Below are 16,901 nucleotides of genomic sequence, written 5' to 3'. Positions count from 1 at the left end.
TTAGAGTCCTGGTTTGTGTTTATCCGGACGAGTGTTCTAGCTGCACTTCCTTTCGAAGTTCGTGCCTCGGCCAAAACAACATCGGAGAGCCGAGGATCATAAATAAACCCAAGAAACAACTGAATTCGCTGTCTTAACTTACCAGTAGACGTAACTATAAAGACTCAACATGGTAGGTTCACAGGGACATGTTCTTTTTCGCAAGTTTAACTCGCATCTTACCCTTGTAATTAGCCGAGCATGCTAGCGACATGTGGCAGGAGCAGAAATGACGGCCCTAGAAATAATACTTATTAGAAATAAAATTACTCTCTTTTAAAGCCTTATTTTTAGCCAGGTTAAAGTAATTTACGTGAATGTTACAATTTTGTATATCGATAAGTGCTCTAATTGCGTTACCTTGTATAGATATATTAATAAGTAGAGGCAGTTCAGTGCCACATCAAAGGAACTTTTATCTTTGTTTACTTCTTCATATTTCTTTGAGCCCTTTTGCATTAGGATATAATGATGTTTTAGTGGAAGGGTGAGCAGGAAGAAAAAATCTTGCCATAAGAAGTTTGTACATTAACATTTAATATGTCCCTTACAGCCCCAGAACGAGCACATTGAACTCCACCGTAAGCGCCATGGTTACCGACTGGACCATCATGAGAAGAAGAGGAAGAAGGAGAGTCGTGAGGTCCATGAGCGCGCACACAAGGCACACAAGATGATAGGCCTGAAGGCCAAACTGTACCACAAGCAGCGGCACGCAGAGAAGATCCAGATGAAGAAGACGTGAGTGGTGTTGGTGTGGTTTGTTGTGGCTATTTCGATAGAGATGGGGTGTGAGGACATATGATGGACTGTTGATTTCACTTGATGATTGGAATAGGAGTAGATCTACACCCTAGTGAAAGTCATTCAGAACAAATTCAGTGATTTCACAGAGAGGTTTGTCGCTTGTTTGTGTCTGTGCAGCATTAAGATGCACGAGCAGAGAAAGAGTAAACAGAAGGATGATGACAAGACTCCTGAAGGAGCTGTACCTGCCTACCTGCTGGACCGTGAGGGCCAGTCACGTGCCAAGGTCCTTTCCAACATGATCAAACAGAAGAGGAAAGAGAAGGCTGTAAGTAACAAGTCTTTAAATAATATTATACTTTAAGAATTTTGGTGTTGAAAAGATTTCTAATAAGCTTCGAAATGAAAATGTAAGAGTACTGTCTATGTTGCGATATGGATTTACATATAATATTACACACACGGCATTTTGGCAACTGGTGGTAGTAGCCTAGTGGGTAACACACTCGCCTGTGAACCAGAATACCCGGGTTCAAATCCCACTTACTACCATTGTGTCCCTGAGCAAGACACTTAACCCTGAGTTGCTCCAGGGAGACTGTCCCTGTAACTACTGATTGTAAGTCGCTCTGGATAAGGGCGTCTGATAAATGCTGTAAATGTAACTAGGACCCTGAAGTAGTATTTATGCTTTGTGTGTGTGTGTGTGTGTGTGTGTGTGTGTAGGGTAAATGGGAGGTCCCTCTCCCTAAAGTTCGTGCACAAGGTGAGACGGAAGTCCTGAAGGTGGTCCGCACGGGCAAGCGACAGAAGAAGGCCTGGAAAAGGATGGTCACCAAAGTCTGCTTTGTGGGAGATGGTTTCACACGCAAACCGCCCAAGTATGAGCGCTTCATTAGACCCATGGTATGTATTTGTATACTCATGCTTAAATAGTGTAGAAGTCTACACAAAATTAACATGGTTATTTGGTTTGCTTCAGGGTTTGCGCTTCAAGAAGGCCCACGTCACACACCCTGAGTTGAAAGCCACATTTTGCCTCCCCATCCTTGGGGTGAAGAAGAACCCATCCTCCCCTCTATACACCACATTAGGGGTCATCACCAAAGGGACAGTCATCGAGGTCAACGTCAGTGAGCTAGGTCTGGTTACACAGGGTGGAAAAGTTATCTGGGGTAAGTTTGAATTAGAAATGTCTTATTCCCCCATCAACTTCCACTTTCAGGTAGTCCAGTCCTGATAGTGGATATTAGTTTGCTGGTGGAATAGAGATATATGACATAGTGGTCCCACTGAAAGGAAATTTGCAGTATAAATTGATAAGTGATTTGTCACTGTGATACACAGCACATGATGACACAACAAAATGTGTCCTCTGCTTTTAACCATCACTGTTGGTGTGCAGTGGGCAGCCATGACAGGCATCCGGGGAAGTAGTGTGTGGGGACAGTACCTTGCTCAATGGCACCTTGGCGGACCGTGATACGAAACGGCAACCTTCTCATTAAAGGGCCGGTTCCAATCCCGATCCCCTGAGGTCCCAGCTTTGGCAGTAAATAATAGCATCTAACAGTGTAATAATGTCTTGTTTCAGGAAAATATGCCCAGGTGACCAACAACCCAGAGAACGACGGCTGCATTAATGCTGTGCTGCTGGTATAATGTCAGCCAACATTAACTGAACTGAATAAGACCCAGAAATGGACCTTACCATAGCCACCACTGGGCTTTTTGGACTATGTGGCTTCAGGAGCCATTTGCAGTTTCACAGTGACAAGTGGAAAGAAGAGAAGCTGCACCATCAATGAGTCAGATGAAAGCATGTTAAAGAGGGTTTTTTATGTTGTGACAAATAAATTTGAATTTGCTCCATGATTTTCAGCATCAGTTCATAAGTAAACTATGAGTGATTTAAAAAAAAAAAAAATCAATGTAATATTTTGCTGGGCTCTGCCAGTATACATTACAGGTTTTGTTATCTGGTGTGATTTTTTTTTCTGTGTTATCCTGCCTTATTATGACGAAACCTGTGCTCGATGTGGGTTCAAAGATTGTGTATGGGTCTTTTTGACCTGGCAATTAAAATATTTCACTGCAACTATAAAGCATTTTCTCCAAGATGAAAATCAGCCCTTTTCAAGATAACATACTAGACAACTTGATAATGGGGAGCAGGAAAACATCGATCACAGTGCTTGACGTTATATAGCTGTATAAGAAGAGACACAGAGCTACGTCTGCTCCATCAGCCCCACCGCCGCGTCGAGTTTTATTGAGGCACCTGGATTAAAAACAGAACGTATGCATAAGATCGACTGCATTTTGCCTTCTTTGGAAGCACTGAATAAACAAGCTCCTGCTTTAAGACCAATTTCCACACACGTCTGCTGTGACTCAGGGTTCGAAGGTCAGAGTACAACATATCACACACCTATGTCATGAGACAGGCCAGTTGGTTTTTTTACTGTCATCTTTTAACACTGATTTAAAAACAGTCCTGCCATTTCAGACTGGTGTTCATTTTTGTAAAATTTCAATGAAAAACGACACATCAACAAAAGAAAAAAAAAAAAAAAAAAGCCCCGAAGACCCTGGACAAAAACCAGAGACGGATCCCATCCAAATGTGTTCAGACAGAAAATTATGAACATCAAATACACACTTAATCCAATCACTACCATTTCATGCGCCAGATTCTCTCTACATTGTGCAACATTGAAAAGGTTTCTTTTGTATAAGAAACTTAAGTGTGCATTTACAAAGCGGCCCAGCCTGGAGCAGTCCTGCAATTCCACGCGCTGCCTCACATCTCACTTCTGAAACACACCTAAATGTTCTATCATCTAGTCCAGTGTAATGTTTGTGTGTCAACTGGAAATGGCCCATAATTCTGTTGGTTCTATTTGGCAGGGGAGCAGGAATCCGGCTCTTGTGTTCCATCTTTGTTGGACTGCGAGGTGGGGAGAAAAAATAAAATAAAAAAATAAAAAAAAAAAGTCACTGAGATTAAACGTATATCTTGTCTTATTTTTTCCGACCAACAAGGCACAGAGAGTGAACAGATCACGCTGGTCCTCTTCTGCAAGCGTGAGGGAACAGAGGAGCTGTGGCACGACAGCTCCAGCTCTTCTGGTTCTCACTTTGCACAGTTCAAATTATTCATTTCAATAATCAAGAGTCACGTTCAGTCTCCTCGTTGTTGCCTCTTCTTTTAGAGAAGGCTTAAATAATTACAAAGAGAACAGGCTGTATAAAACTTCATTTCACATTTCTCTCTTGAAAATTCAATGCACTTCCAGAGTACAGTTTGTAGCCCCCCCCTCCCCCTACAATGTACCCAACAAGGGCACAGTCTTTGCTTTGAGTTCATGGTAAAAAAAGTGGGTGGGGGGGGGAAGAACCCACTTGTCCTCCATGTACAAATTACAACATTAAAAATCAACTCCAGTTTCAATTAAAGCGGAGTGGAGTTTATGACTTCCTCTGATTCAAGGGCACGGAATCCAGTAGGTCCCCTGACAAAGTCAGTTTTAATAGTCTGTGGAGCGTCTCAGCCGGGGATGAGTCTAAGGGTCCAAAAGGTAGAAATTCAGCTTGTTGGGGATGAGTTTACAGCCCGGCACTGAGAACAGTCGCTCCTCTTTAGGGTAGTAGATGAAGTCCTTGGCCATCTGTTCCACCACATTTGTGTCGGGCTTCAGTCCCCTTGTCACCATTTCGTTGAGGCCGCACTGAACCACGTGCTTGTATTCCAATGGAAGGAATGGCACAAAGTAGTCCACGAGATTTTTGTCAATTAAACTGGTGTGCCACAAACCACCTGCAAGAAAGAGGGGAAAAAAAAACATTTCACTCATGAATTAACCAAAATGAACCAAATCCCTACTGCAGGTCACACATGAGAAAAAAAAATTCTACAAAATGGTTTTCTGTTGGCATACAGTTTTAAAGGGCACTGTTCCACTACATAAAATACAAGAGGTGTTAATGCTTATTGTGTGGATCAAGACCTACTCCGTGGTTTACATTTACGGCATTTATCAGACGCCCTTATCCAGAGGGACTTACAATCAGTAGTTACAGGGACAGTCCCCCCCTGGAGACACTAAGTGTCTTGCTCAGGGACACAATGGTAGTAAAAGGGATTTAAACCTGGGACTTTGTGGTCCTGCATGAATCATACATGTGAGCAAATGCAAAACACAACACCATTTTTAAAAAAGGATCTACCAGCCACACGCATTACGAACACCTCCTTGGGGGCAGGGTGAGCTTGTTGGAATAAAAAGGAACCTGTTCCTGTTTAAAATGTGTGGCAGGAAAACCGTACTCCAGGTGAGGACCATACTGCAGGACCATAGACAGGCCAGGGGAACTCGTATTAATGTTAAATAATCCCACAAAAGGGAACTTTCATAATAGGGGACCTTTAAGTTAAATTCTACTTAATTATTTCTGTTTACGACTGGCCAACATTGATCCCTGCAGTTTCGTAATTAGACGATTGAGATGAATTTATGATGTCCGTTGTGAAGCAGACTTACTCTTCTTGTTGTTGAAAACGGACAAGGACAATGCCTTCTCCAAATCATGTAGTTCGATCTCCTCTCTTTCCCTCCCTGCATTCCAGAAGTCCAGAGCCACCTTGCCAATGCTCTCTCCTCCGGTGTTGCTAAGGAAACATACAAAAACACACATCGGCTGTGAAACAGACCGGCTTCACACAGATAAAAGCATAAACAGCCACTGTGGGCTGTATCAGAGACGGACAGGAGGAGGAATACAGGAAGGTGGTGGACAGCTTTGTTAGTTGATGCGAGCTAAACCATCTACAGCTTAACCTCACAAAAACAAAGGAGATGATCGTGGACTTCAGGAAGCATGCTCCTCCTTCCACCCCTGTCACAATCAGAGGGTCTGACGTGGAGGTAGTGCAAAGACTACGGGTACCTCGGGGTACACATCAACTGCAAACTGGATTGGTCCAAAAACACCAAAGCCTTTTTTTCAAGAAAGGGCAGAGGTGGCTTTTCCTACTGAGGAGGCTCGGGTCTTTCAATGTCTATCACTCTGTGGTAGAGAGTGCTGTGCTCTTTGCAGCTGAGTGCTGGGGCAGTGGGGTGAAGACAGCTGATGCAAACAGGCTAAACAAGCTGATTAAAAAGGTTGGTTCTGTCCTGGGTGTCAGACTGGAGACCCTGACAGACGTTTATGATAGAAGAATGCTGAAAAAGCTTCTCGGGATCATGGACAATCCCTCTCACCCCATGCATGCCTCTATAATGACCCATCAGAGCACAAGAAGCAAAAGACTCATAGCCGCTAAATGCAGAACCGACCGCCACAGAAAATCCTTCCTACCTGGAGCTATCAGATTGTATAACTCGTCCTTGCTCTGTAGGTAATTTTTTCAGGGCTATTCAAACACAAATGTTTTTTTTTCCCCCACTCAGATGTGCAATACTACTCACCTATATGTCTTTGAAAGTTTATTTTAACCCCCTGCACATGCTGCTGCTACTCCCTCTTACTCATTGCATAATCATTATGTCACTTAGCACTATCTTGGGCATTTCACTGGATATAGTGATATCATTATTGTTATTGAGTTAAGTTATTTTTGATATTTGCACTATGTACAAAAAATATATTTATTCCTCTTGTTCCTCCGACTGCATTGAGCATGTTGTCGACAAAAGAATTTCCTTCGGGGTAAATAAAGTTCTTCTTATCTTATCTTAAACATTACAGACATTTAAATTGACATTTTAGAGTATTTATCAGACGCCCTTATCCAGAGTGACTTACAATGAGTAGTTACAGGGACAGTCCTCCTGGAGTAATTTAGGATTAAGTGTCTTGCTCAGGGACACAATGGTAGGGATTTGAACCTGGGTCTTCAGGTGCATAGGCGATTGTGTTACCCACTAGGCTACTACCACCACTGACAGGCAGGCCATCTCTGTGACAGACAGGAAATGAAGAATGACATTTCCGAAACTCAATAAAACTGCTCTATACAGCAAATGGGCTTGCACTGGAATATTTTGGGTCCATTTCATGTCCTGTACTTAAAATAGAGACAGTCAAAGACAAAGAGTCTTTTGCAGAAGGAATTGGTGCCTCCTCCCGATATTGCGATATCGCATTTTATCTTGTGGAATGTACTGCCCCACACGCCTCCATTAAAGCTACTTTACAGTTCATGCTCACGTAACCATCTTCACAGTCAACACCATCTTCCAGAAATACAACGGCAGCGTGGTGACAAAGACGCACCTCAGGAGAATAAATATGGCCTTTCGGTAGGACACACCGTCCAGTTGCTCATAGTAGTCCAGGTACGGCTTGATGCTATCAATCAAACCCGTTTGCATCTTGTCCATTTCATCGAAAATAAACATGGAGCGTCCACAGTTTGACACGTTCCCCTTCACCCACTGCTGCAGCTGTGCCTACAGAAGGACATGCAAGTAAGAATAATCATGAGGAGAGATTCATTTAAAGTCAATATGCAAAATATTGTTAAAAACATTAGCTCTTATATTGCACACTTGCTTTTTGTCTTTCCTTATTTAAAATAATTATGAGGTCAATGGTATAAAACAGGGAATAGGTCTTAATTAGCATGCCAGACTAAAGCATGTCCATATGGTTATACCTGGAATAAATTAACTGCTGAAGCACAGAATCTACAAATCAACCCCAAAGTTTAGTCGTGTTTAAAGTTATCTAATGGTACTGGTATTGTTTGCTTGTGTGCAATTCGCTTACTTTGTACATCTCAAGGTCCTTCTCGTGAGGAAAGTGGGCCGTGGCAGTGAACAGGTGGACGAACCTGCTGTGCATGCCTTCCGTGTAAAGATTCTCTGCAATCAGATGGCTGACAAAGTTTTTCCCAGTCCCGGTCCAGCCATGCAGGGACAGAACCAGGGGCTTCTTGGGGTTCGGGTTGTTCATGTAGCCGGTCACGGCTTTCAGGATGACCCGCGAGGCCACATGCTGTCCAAACAGCTTCTTCTGCAGGGCCTGCTCCAATCCTGCAACGGGACCAGAATAAAACACTGAAATGGAAAGTGAAAGTAACCAAAGCTGAGCAGTTGAAGGTCCACCCTGAAACACCACAGGCCGCCTTAATGAACAGGAAAACGCGGACAGCATCGGATTTTTAAAAAGATTTTTTTCTCAGCAGGACCCTCAGCCCACCTGTTGCGTTAAATGCGATCCAGTTCGCATCGCACGACTCGTAAATGTAATTGTAGAGTTTCTTCCCGAGCACCGCCGCGCCCGTCCCGACAAAGATTGTGGTGGAAATGGGCTCCAGCGCCTTCACACTCGCGACCAAAAGCAAAACAATCAGCGCACGTCTCATGTCGAAGGGATCGGCGAACTCGTCGATAAAGTGCCAATTCCTTCGCGTCGCCCTCAACCGAGCGGGGAGGCAGCGCGACCCGTCTCAGAAGCACCACGGTGTAACTTCCGCATTGCGTCACTCACACGCGACGCGCGTCAAAATAACGGGACACGCGAACCCGGGCGCTAAAGCAGAAGCAGTGAAAATGGAGAAAGGCTTACAAAGCAGGTCAAACTCTCACCGCAACAGCCGGTCAGGAATCGAACACAACGACCCGCGATTCGTGCCACACTGTCCTCAGAGGCGGTCGAAGCGCTTACCCGTTCTGTTATAGCTGATCCAGTCCGGTCGACAGGACTCTTGGAAATAGTAAAATATGTCTCGGTAGCTGGCGAAAAGGCCGGTGAGGGCGGCTGCCATGCCGACCGCTATGCCGGTGCTGATGGGCTCTATCGCAGCCACCGCCGCGGGGTTCCATAACACCCAGAGCAGCAGGAGTTTGCAGCGCGGCCGCATGCGGGTTCCGGGGCGGCGAACAGCCACCGTTAACGTCGAGAACCGGATGAGGGCTCCCTGCACCTCGACTCATTGAAGGTTTTGGAGAAGTGGCCCGGGCCGCCGTGACGTCATGGCCACGTGGGCCGACACAGGAAGCCGTGGGGACGGCTCTGATCTGAGATCAGTTTCGTCATATCTATCAGAGTGGTTGGGGTTGGTGTCAGCGTTTGGAAAACTGGTCCTGGACACATTTTGAAGGTTCTTCATAAATTGTATAAATAGTATTTAATAGTTTTGGCCAGGAGGTCTGGCCATGATTGTTTATTTGAAACGTTTTATTACTTTAATTTTGTTGTTTAATAATATTTGAATTGATTTTTTTAATTATTTGTCATTATTAAAGAATACAATTACACCACTGATTTCACTGTGAATGTCTAAATTCATGTCTAAGAGGCTTGTTTAACATGTAATGTCCCATTATAAACTGGCAAAGTTGTTAATGCCGATAATGATTAACATGACCTCTTGTTTGTTGATTGAGTCATCATTGTGAACTCTTACCTCAGTCAGAAGTGACCAAAGACAGAATGTAGATGAAGACAATATAGATAAACATAGGCAGGCCGTATAAGAACACGCACACATACACACAAATATGTATATATGATGGCATACTACGAGTGTCAAAAGTAAATTGATAAATATGCAAATTAATTAAATTATACAATGTGTCAATAATTGTTTAGAAAATAATTAAATAATTCAATATGGCCAGAATGATAAAAAATAATAAACTCATCATTATATCAGTATTAAAATATCAAATTAATATTTATTAATTTTATCAAATTTGGGCTCATTGTGAATTACTGATTTACTAATATCCATCAGTCTGACCCATCAAAGTAAGTAGGTGGAACTAACACTGATCTAACATTCAAGATATAAGTCACAAAAAGCTAAAAAATTATTCCAACTACCACTTTAGCCGCTACATATTTACATTCAACATCCAAGTACCTTGTTGGAAGGGACACAGCTTCAGACTAAACCAATCATCTGTAAAACATCAGGCTAGATCAGCGTTACTCCTGCCCACTTACTCTGATGGTCAGATGGAAGTAATTCATGATGTACTAAATCAAATAAATTGTGAAATATTTCAATATGACACATTAATTAATTAATAAAGTTTTTGTTTCCTGTTTTTGGAACTCTTGTCATATGGATTCATTCATATTAATTGATGAAGTTTTAATTTCCCATTTTAAATGATTCAAGTGATTTTTTTCATGGTTTTTATATACTTAATATATAATTATTCATGATTTAAATATTTAATAGCACTCCATAGGGTGTCCAAAGGTAAGAACAGTCCAGCAGGGGGCCCTGCAGTACTATACTGCAGTGTTTTGTCATGCAAGCCGTGTTCAATTGTACAAATTAACAATAATTTCCTTTTCAGGCAGGTTATAGTCTTCTGTATAAGTTCTGGATAAAAACAGACAAGTGTTTTTATTAATTGAAAGACAGTTCTTGCTGTAAAATTAGTTCTGCTATGATTGGCTTGTTTACAGTTGCAGACTGCGATGTACAGCACTAATTCTAAAGGAATCTAAAGGTTTTGGTGTGCTCTCCTGTATTCTGTGTTGTGGTGTCCTCTTACCTTCTTAGACTAGTTGGTGTGGCGTCCTCTTACCTTCTTAGACTAGTTGGTGAAGCGTCCTCTTACCTTCTTAGACAAGAAGGTGTGGCATCTTTCTACGTACTTAGACTAGTAGGTGTCGAATCCTCCTACCTCCTTATACTAGGAGGTGTGTCATCCATTTTCCTTCTTATATTCGTAGGTTTGGCATTCTCCTACCTCCTTAGACTAGAAGGTGTGGCATCCTTCTACCTTCTCAGACTAATATGTGTGCACATTGACCAGATTTGGTCTCATTCAATTCCAAGAAAAACTGAATATTTTGCACATTTTAGCCAGAATACATTAAATATGTGCTTAGAAGGCTTTCTGGTGAGCCCAGTGCAGACAACTACAGATGTACTGATAGCTTCTGGATTTTCATTCATTTTGAAAAAAACAAATCAAAACAAAACAAAAACAAAAACAAACAAAATGATTTAAATATTGTTTCTCCGTCAGAATTTTAATCTAGTTTCTGCTTATTGCCTACAACATTAATGAAGGAATTTTCCAACTTGTGAGAACATTTTAATGAGCAATAGATGGATCTTCTGCTCTTTATGGTATACAGCATGGATATTTTAGCATTGCCGTAATGTGAATAAACCAAAAAAAAAGCAGTGCATGTTCCTAATCCAAAATGTGCTCTAATTCAGTTAAACTGTAACTCAGCATGAATATCTTCCTTCGGGGAGCATAAAAAGATTACATTGTCATTGTCCATAGAAAATTTACAGGAGTATTCAGTTTTTAAGATCACTTTTAAGATTCACTCAAGAAATCATGTGTTAATTCCAAAAACTGTGTTGATTCACACTAACTGTCATATTTGCATGTTTATAGTCTGTTGAAATCCCATTGCTGAGGGCTATGTTTCACTAAAACTACACATAATCCAATATGCCTGCCTTAAGGCCCAATGTCATTGAAGTACATTGTCATTGTGATGGTGGTGTGCTTTATCAGGGCCAAGCAAGGATATGCACCCTCATCAAGATGAGAATTCTTGGAGATTCTTTCACCTTTAGTTCTAGTCTGTTTTGAAGAAGCAGGAATATTTTGCTCCACTGAACACATTCAGTCATATCATGAAATGTTTGGTTGCTGTTTAAGTTAACTATTAATTGCTTGTCTGGATTTTCTGTTACTACTTTGATCCCCTATATCGTATTCCATCACATTTCGATGTGGGAAAGGTGCTGAGCTGTCTAGGGGTTTGACAGTTTGACAATGCACTGGTTTCGGTCAACAGGTCTGAGCAGGACTATGAGCGCATGGGAACCAAGGTGTGCGTGAGTGTGTGAGTGTTTGGCCTCTGATTGGCTGAGAAAGCAGGATGTGTTACAACATGATCTGAAATGACAAGATGAACGGCCCTCTTTTTCCCCATGACTATAAAACAATATTCAAAATATAATATCTACCCTTCATCTTATAATATAACTGGTATATGACACCAATGCATAGACGGAATTAATCAACAGAAATTTGATAAGCAGATTGCTTAGATGACCAGTAGAGTGCCTGGGAAATGCAGCCCTGAAGCCTTGTGTGATATGATAATAGTGACAGTGTTCCCTCTGGATATGAAACTACACAGAATTCACAGCCAACATATCTGTCAAGATCAGACATAAACACACCCATGCGCAGCGCAGTGGACCCTCTAAATTCTGGAAAATATTACTTACCCTAACATGTTTGTATAAACTCTTTGAATTGTCCCCACATTTATGGAATTTATTAGACGCCCTTATCCAGAGCGACTTACAGTCAGTAGTTACAGGGACAGTCCCCCCTGGAGACACTCAGGGCTAAGTGTCTTACTCTTGGTTATCAGTGGGGTTTGAACTTGAGCATTTTGTGGTCGTCTGTGCGTTAGCAACTAGGCTACTACCATCTTTGTCCCTCTGATGAATCTGAGTTTAGGTTTGCAAGCATGCTCAAAACATTGCATGGCCTTTCTAAATTTGCATCACTAGAGGCAAATGAACACATAGGCACGCACGCACACACACACACACACACACACACACACCGCTGTACCTGAGATAGGGAGGAACTTGGCACTAGAGCGTGAGAATGATAGCGTGCAGATGATGTTGATTGGCTGTTATATTATATGCAGGCATGCACTACCTGTCATAAAAAAAGGGGGACGGTGGAAGAACAAGTCAGTTCTTTGTAAATGAGCCATTTTTGATTGCCACGCTGCTTGAAACTTGTGTCTTGTCAGGAGGGTTGTGAAGATTGCCTTTAGATTTTTGGATGCCCTATGGGCAGGATTTCACTTTAGACGCCCAGATGCCAAGTCTTATGATAGAAGTAGATAAGATGCATGTTTTTGGGACTCATGCCAAATATGGCAACAATGTTCCAATTATCTGAATAAGTATAGCAAAAGAAAAAGTAGCAAATTATGATCATCAGATGTTTTCTGTGACAAGCATTTTGAAAGATACTTGCATGTCTGTTTTGGATATTCCACAATGTCCCATATCAAAGACTAATAGGTATATTGCAGTCAATCACAATGATGTTCTATTTATCAGAGCAATATTTAAAAAAAGGATAGCATGACTGAATTATTTTGCATAAGGAAGTACATAAAAGTAAAAGCATTTCAAAAAATCCTTGGTGAACGATAGGGTGTCATTCAAAACCCTTTTTTTTATTCAAGGGGTGGTAGTAGCCTAGTGGGTAACACACTCGCCTATGAACCAGAAGACCCAGGTTCAAATCCCACTTACTACCATTGTGTCCCTGAGCAAGAAGTTGCTCCAGGGGGGGACTGTCCCTGCAACTACTGACTGTAAGTCGCTCTGGATAAGGGCGTCTGATAAATGCTGTAAATGTAAATTGAGTAACTGAGAGTAATTGGATGTTTACACCACAGTTTGGTACAGGCAGGAGGCGGTATTGCTCTTATGGATCAGACCACCTCAAATCAGTGACAATGACTTGCCAGCAGTGACAAACAAAGCATAATCACCTATTCATACCCTTCTGTCATGTTCATTGTAAGGAGCATGTCCCTCCTGACGTAAATGTGTACCCCCCAAAACACAAAATATAATTCATATGAACAATATATTCAAGTTTGTTGAACGAAACAATACAAACCACACTGAGAGTTATAACAAGTGAAATATTTATGGCATGTTTCACATAGACAACATATATTGTTAGCTTAAGCAGCGTGATGTGTATAACGCTGGATTCCACCCTTGGGAATTACTCTGTCTAAAAAAAATGTTACTGTCTAATGTCCCCCCCAACAATGATGAGGGATTTTCGCCCCTGGTAAGGAGAACACAGATGACCGTAGTCAACCTGTCAGTTTGCTGGAATTATGGCATGGATCCAATTTTACAGACACTCAGTAGGTTTCATGAAGTCTGTCTCGCACATAAGCCGACACACAGCTCATGCTCTTGTTTACTTACTTACAGAAAGTGAAGTATGTTTGATCTTACCTAGTTGCTTTTTTGTGTTTGTCAAATGTTTTTGTTTTATTTTATTGTGTAAAAATGCAAGACCAATAAACAAGTTGATGTGTCTAAATTTCTGACTGGTAATGAACAGTACAGGTCAAAAGTTTTGACACGCCTTGATTTTCATGACTATTTACATTCTCACTGAAGGCATCAAAACTATGAATGAACACGTGTGGAGTTATGTACTTAACAAAAAAAGGTGAAATAACTGAAAACATGTTTTATATTCTAGTTTCACCCTTTGCTCTGATTGCTGCTTTACACACTCTTGGCATTCTCTCGATGAGCTTCAAGAGATCGTCACCTGAAAATAGTCTTGAAGGAGTTCTCAGAGGTGTTTAGCACTTGTTGGCCCCTTTGCCTTCACTCTGCGGTCCAGCTCACCCCAAACCATCTCGACTGGGTTCAGGTCCGGTGACTGTGGCTTATTATGAGGCTCCAGTAGGCAGCGGTTAAGGAAGCGGCCCCGTAATCAGAAGGTTGAGGTGCCACTGAGTAAAGCACCTTCCCCACACACTGCTCCCCGGGCGCCTGTCATGGCTGCCCACTGTTCACTAAGGGTGATTGTTAAAAGCAGAGGACACGTTTCATTGTGTTGTGCTGACAAACTAACAGCAAACACCATGACCAGTGCTGAGGATTTCACAATGCTGGCGTGTCCATAGCATGTTATACTACACTCACACCTTTAAACATTCAAAACCAGCACCACAAACAGCACTTTCTTATTATTAGATTGCACTACTCTTATTATTCAGTTACTGATAATATTAAAATCACAGATGTGAAAACATTGAGTCACAGTATGTAACTTTTATGTGAGTGTGTTATTGGGGAAGAGAAAGATGTCCTAGATGTCCTAGGAACCTCTCAACTGCTGTCAGTGAGTTGCCAGCATAGCCATTTTTTAAATCAATTATTTTCAAATTGTTCATGTAAATAGAAGCTTTCATTTACTGGTTATTTAAAATTCACAGCAGTGGAGCAGCTGGTAAAACGTCAGGCCACCCAAATTGTTCCTCTGTGATTTTCTGAGACACAATGCGGTCCTAACAGGAGTTGGAAAGGGACTGAGCTCTCTGGGAAGTTCACTTTACACTAGTTTCGGTCAACAGGTCTCTGCAGGACTATGAGAGCAACAAGTACAGTGTATTTTTTTCATTCTTGCTTTTACTGTATGAACAAAAAAATCTGAAGGATCTGTTAAAACATGAGCCCTCATGTTTTAAAAGACGGAGCCCTCATCAGTTTTCCTTTCTCAATAGCACTCCCACCGTGAGAACATGGGCTTGAGCAAGGATCACACAATTTTAAACTCATATGACAAACCATTAATCACTTGATAGCTACACACCCATAATCAATCATTACTTAAATGAATGCTTCAATTGGATATTTTCTGTTGGTTTATTTAAAGGTTGTGTGATGTGCAAGGACATGAACATGAATGCATGTCATTGATGGTAGCATTGGACAGTGCTGCTCCGAGCAGTGAGTTTCTCAAGATCATGAGATAAAGTGATTTTATGGTGGATAAGTCTCCATAAAAAGCCCCAGTAACTCATTGCTGCCCCATGATGTGCTGCTTTGTCCATTATTATTATCCTATTAGTTTTAGTATTTTTTTTGTTTAGTTTTTATTTATATTAAGAAGCGCACAACACACACATACACACTGACATATTTCATTGGCTAAAAAGAATGAGAGTTCCCTTACCGAGATCATGTGTTATGGACACATGATTAAACATCATAAATTCTTACTGCACATCTCTGTTAGACATTTGTGACATCTTGTACCCACAAAAACTGTAACACAACACCACTAAGCCACATCAGCGATTAGTGTGGTTAGCACAGCGGACACAACTGCACGCCTGCAGGAAGGCATGCAGACCAGTCTGCAGCACGCGTGTGTGTGTGCGCGCATATCTGGGTTTTAACCGATGACCTCTTATGGTGAAATGTAATCTGCAGACCCACTGTTGGCAAGGACATGCGCCCGATTTGGGATGGATGTGGGGTGGAGAAGAGGACGAGAGAGAGAGAGAGAGAGGCACGTTATGTGAGGAATGCTCAGTGCCGTGTTGATGGGGGCTGCGCTAGCCTGATCGTATTGCTTTCCCAATAACCCTCATCACAGGCCATGGCAGAGTTCACAATTAAAAATAATGCAGAGTGACAGCTGGGCAGCGCCGAAACACACAAAGGGGCCATTCCCAAAATGCCGCGTGATCAGAGACTGATGACAAAACAGAAAAAGGAGCGCTGTGGGTCACCTGAATATATTTTTGGGGCGCTCTGCCCACAGTCCAGAGACGTACAGGCTGAATGTGGGATGCTAAACTGGCCCTGGTGGGTGTGTATTAACGTCTTAGCAAGGATTTATTGCATCAACCTTTCACTGATCCTCACTAGGAAACTATGCTCATTTGTACAAGATTAAGACTGTAATTGAGGTTACATTTCTGTACAAGGTGAAGAATTGGCACAGATAATATTTCTATGCTCATTGCAGTGCCTGTTTATTACATTAGGTGTGCATGAGTGATGGATTTCTGGGGCAGCACTGACATGTGTAAGTGGGTTAAGAGTTTGGACGGGTAAAATAATATTGCTGTCCATAAGGCATGTAGGATTGTTTCGATGTGTATTTAGCCGTTCACATTTTGTTTACATGTAAGTGATAGGAATAAATTCCACATACCATCAGCCATTTCTGGCAATGGGGCCATGCCAAGAAATCCTCTAATCCTGTAACTCGACCCCTTAATCTCTTTAGATCATTTGAGGTGATGGGAGAAATTTTGGGTGGATTTATGGAGCAACACATAATATAAAAAATAATTATGAATGTGATTAATTGTTGCTTTTCTTGTTACATGACCCAACTGTGGGTGTTCATGCACATGTGTGTGTGTGTGTGTGTGTGTGTGTGTGTGTGTGTGTGTGTGTGTGTGTGTGTGTGTGTTCTTGTGTGTTTCTGAATGGACGTGACCTTGCGGTTACACCCAGCCCAACCCTATGGACAGTTGTTAGAGAAAGTGATACTGCAGACAGCTGACCCACACATACA

At 41.9% G+C, this 16,901-nt stretch overlaps 2 protein-coding genes across 3 annotated transcripts; one reads left to right on the top strand and one right to left on the bottom strand.

The window, feature by feature from the left end:
* The first annotated feature begins 37 nt into the window (after positions 1-37).
* On the top strand, positions 38-2,884 carry nsa2 (NSA2 ribosome biogenesis homolog (S. cerevisiae)). The gene is made up of 6 exons (XM_028973766.1): positions 38-172; positions 593-780; positions 964-1,114; positions 1,513-1,692; positions 1,769-1,961; positions 2,381-2,884. Exons 1-6 carry the CDS (start codon positions 170-172, stop codon positions 2,446-2,448), a joined length of 783 nt encoding a protein of 260 aa, XP_028829599.1. The 5' UTR covers positions 38-169; the 3' UTR covers positions 2,449-2,884.
* Positions 2,885-3,371: 487 nt separating this feature from the next.
* tor1 (torsin family 1) lies at positions 3,372-10,458 on the bottom strand. 2 transcript variants are annotated; one of them, XM_028973764.1, is made up of 5 exons: positions 8,461-10,458; positions 7,561-7,826; positions 7,066-7,241; positions 5,331-5,458; positions 3,372-4,606 (listed from the first exon to the last, which is right to left on the bottom strand). In XM_028973764.1, exons 1-5 carry the CDS (start codon positions 8,654-8,656, stop codon positions 4,353-4,355), a joined length of 1,020 nt encoding a protein of 339 aa, XP_028829597.1. In that variant the 5' UTR covers positions 8,657-10,458; the 3' UTR covers positions 3,372-4,352. The 2 variants fall into 2 exon arrangements, with proteins under 2 accessions (XP_028829597.1, XP_028829598.1); XM_028973765.1 differs by having other exon boundaries at positions 7,993-8,502.
* Between the last annotated feature and the right edge of the window lie 6,443 nt (positions 10,459-16,901).

Source organism: Denticeps clupeoides, chromosome 3 (genome assembly GCF_900700375.1).
Source record: "Denticeps clupeoides chromosome 3, fDenClu1.1, whole genome shotgun sequence".
In the NCBI taxonomy this organism is placed as follows: Eukaryota; Metazoa; Chordata; class Actinopteri; order Clupeiformes; family Denticipitidae; genus Denticeps; species Denticeps clupeoides.
This window is presented reverse-complemented; position numbering and strand designations above follow the sequence as displayed.

What these genes read in the sequence shown, in the direction of transcription:
- nsa2 (XM_028973766.1), top strand. An exon ending in AGAAGAGGAAAGAGAAGGCT is followed by an intron (nt 1,115 to 1,512) that starts GTAAGTAACAAG and finishes GTGTGTGTGTAG; the next exon opens with GGTAAATGGGAGGTCCCTCT. An exon ending in GGGTGGAAAAGTTATCTGGG is followed by an intron (nt 1,962 to 2,380) that starts GTAAGTTTGAAT and finishes GTCTTGTTTCAG; the next exon opens with GAAAATATGCCCAGGTGACC.
- tor1 (XM_028973764.1), bottom strand. Translation starts at nt 8,656, where the DNA reads ATGCGGCCGCGCTGCAAACTCCTGCTGCTCTGGGTGTTATGGAACCCC. An exon ending in AGGACCTTGAGATGTACAAA is followed by an intron (nt 7,242 to 7,560) that starts GTAAGCGAATTG and finishes GTCCTTCTGTAG; the next exon opens with GCACAGCTGCAGCAGTGGGT. An exon ending in CGTTTTCAACAACAAGAAGA is followed by an intron (nt 4,607 to 5,330) that starts GTAAGTCTGCTT and finishes TCTTTCTTGCAG; the next exon opens with GTGGTTTGTGGCACACCAGT.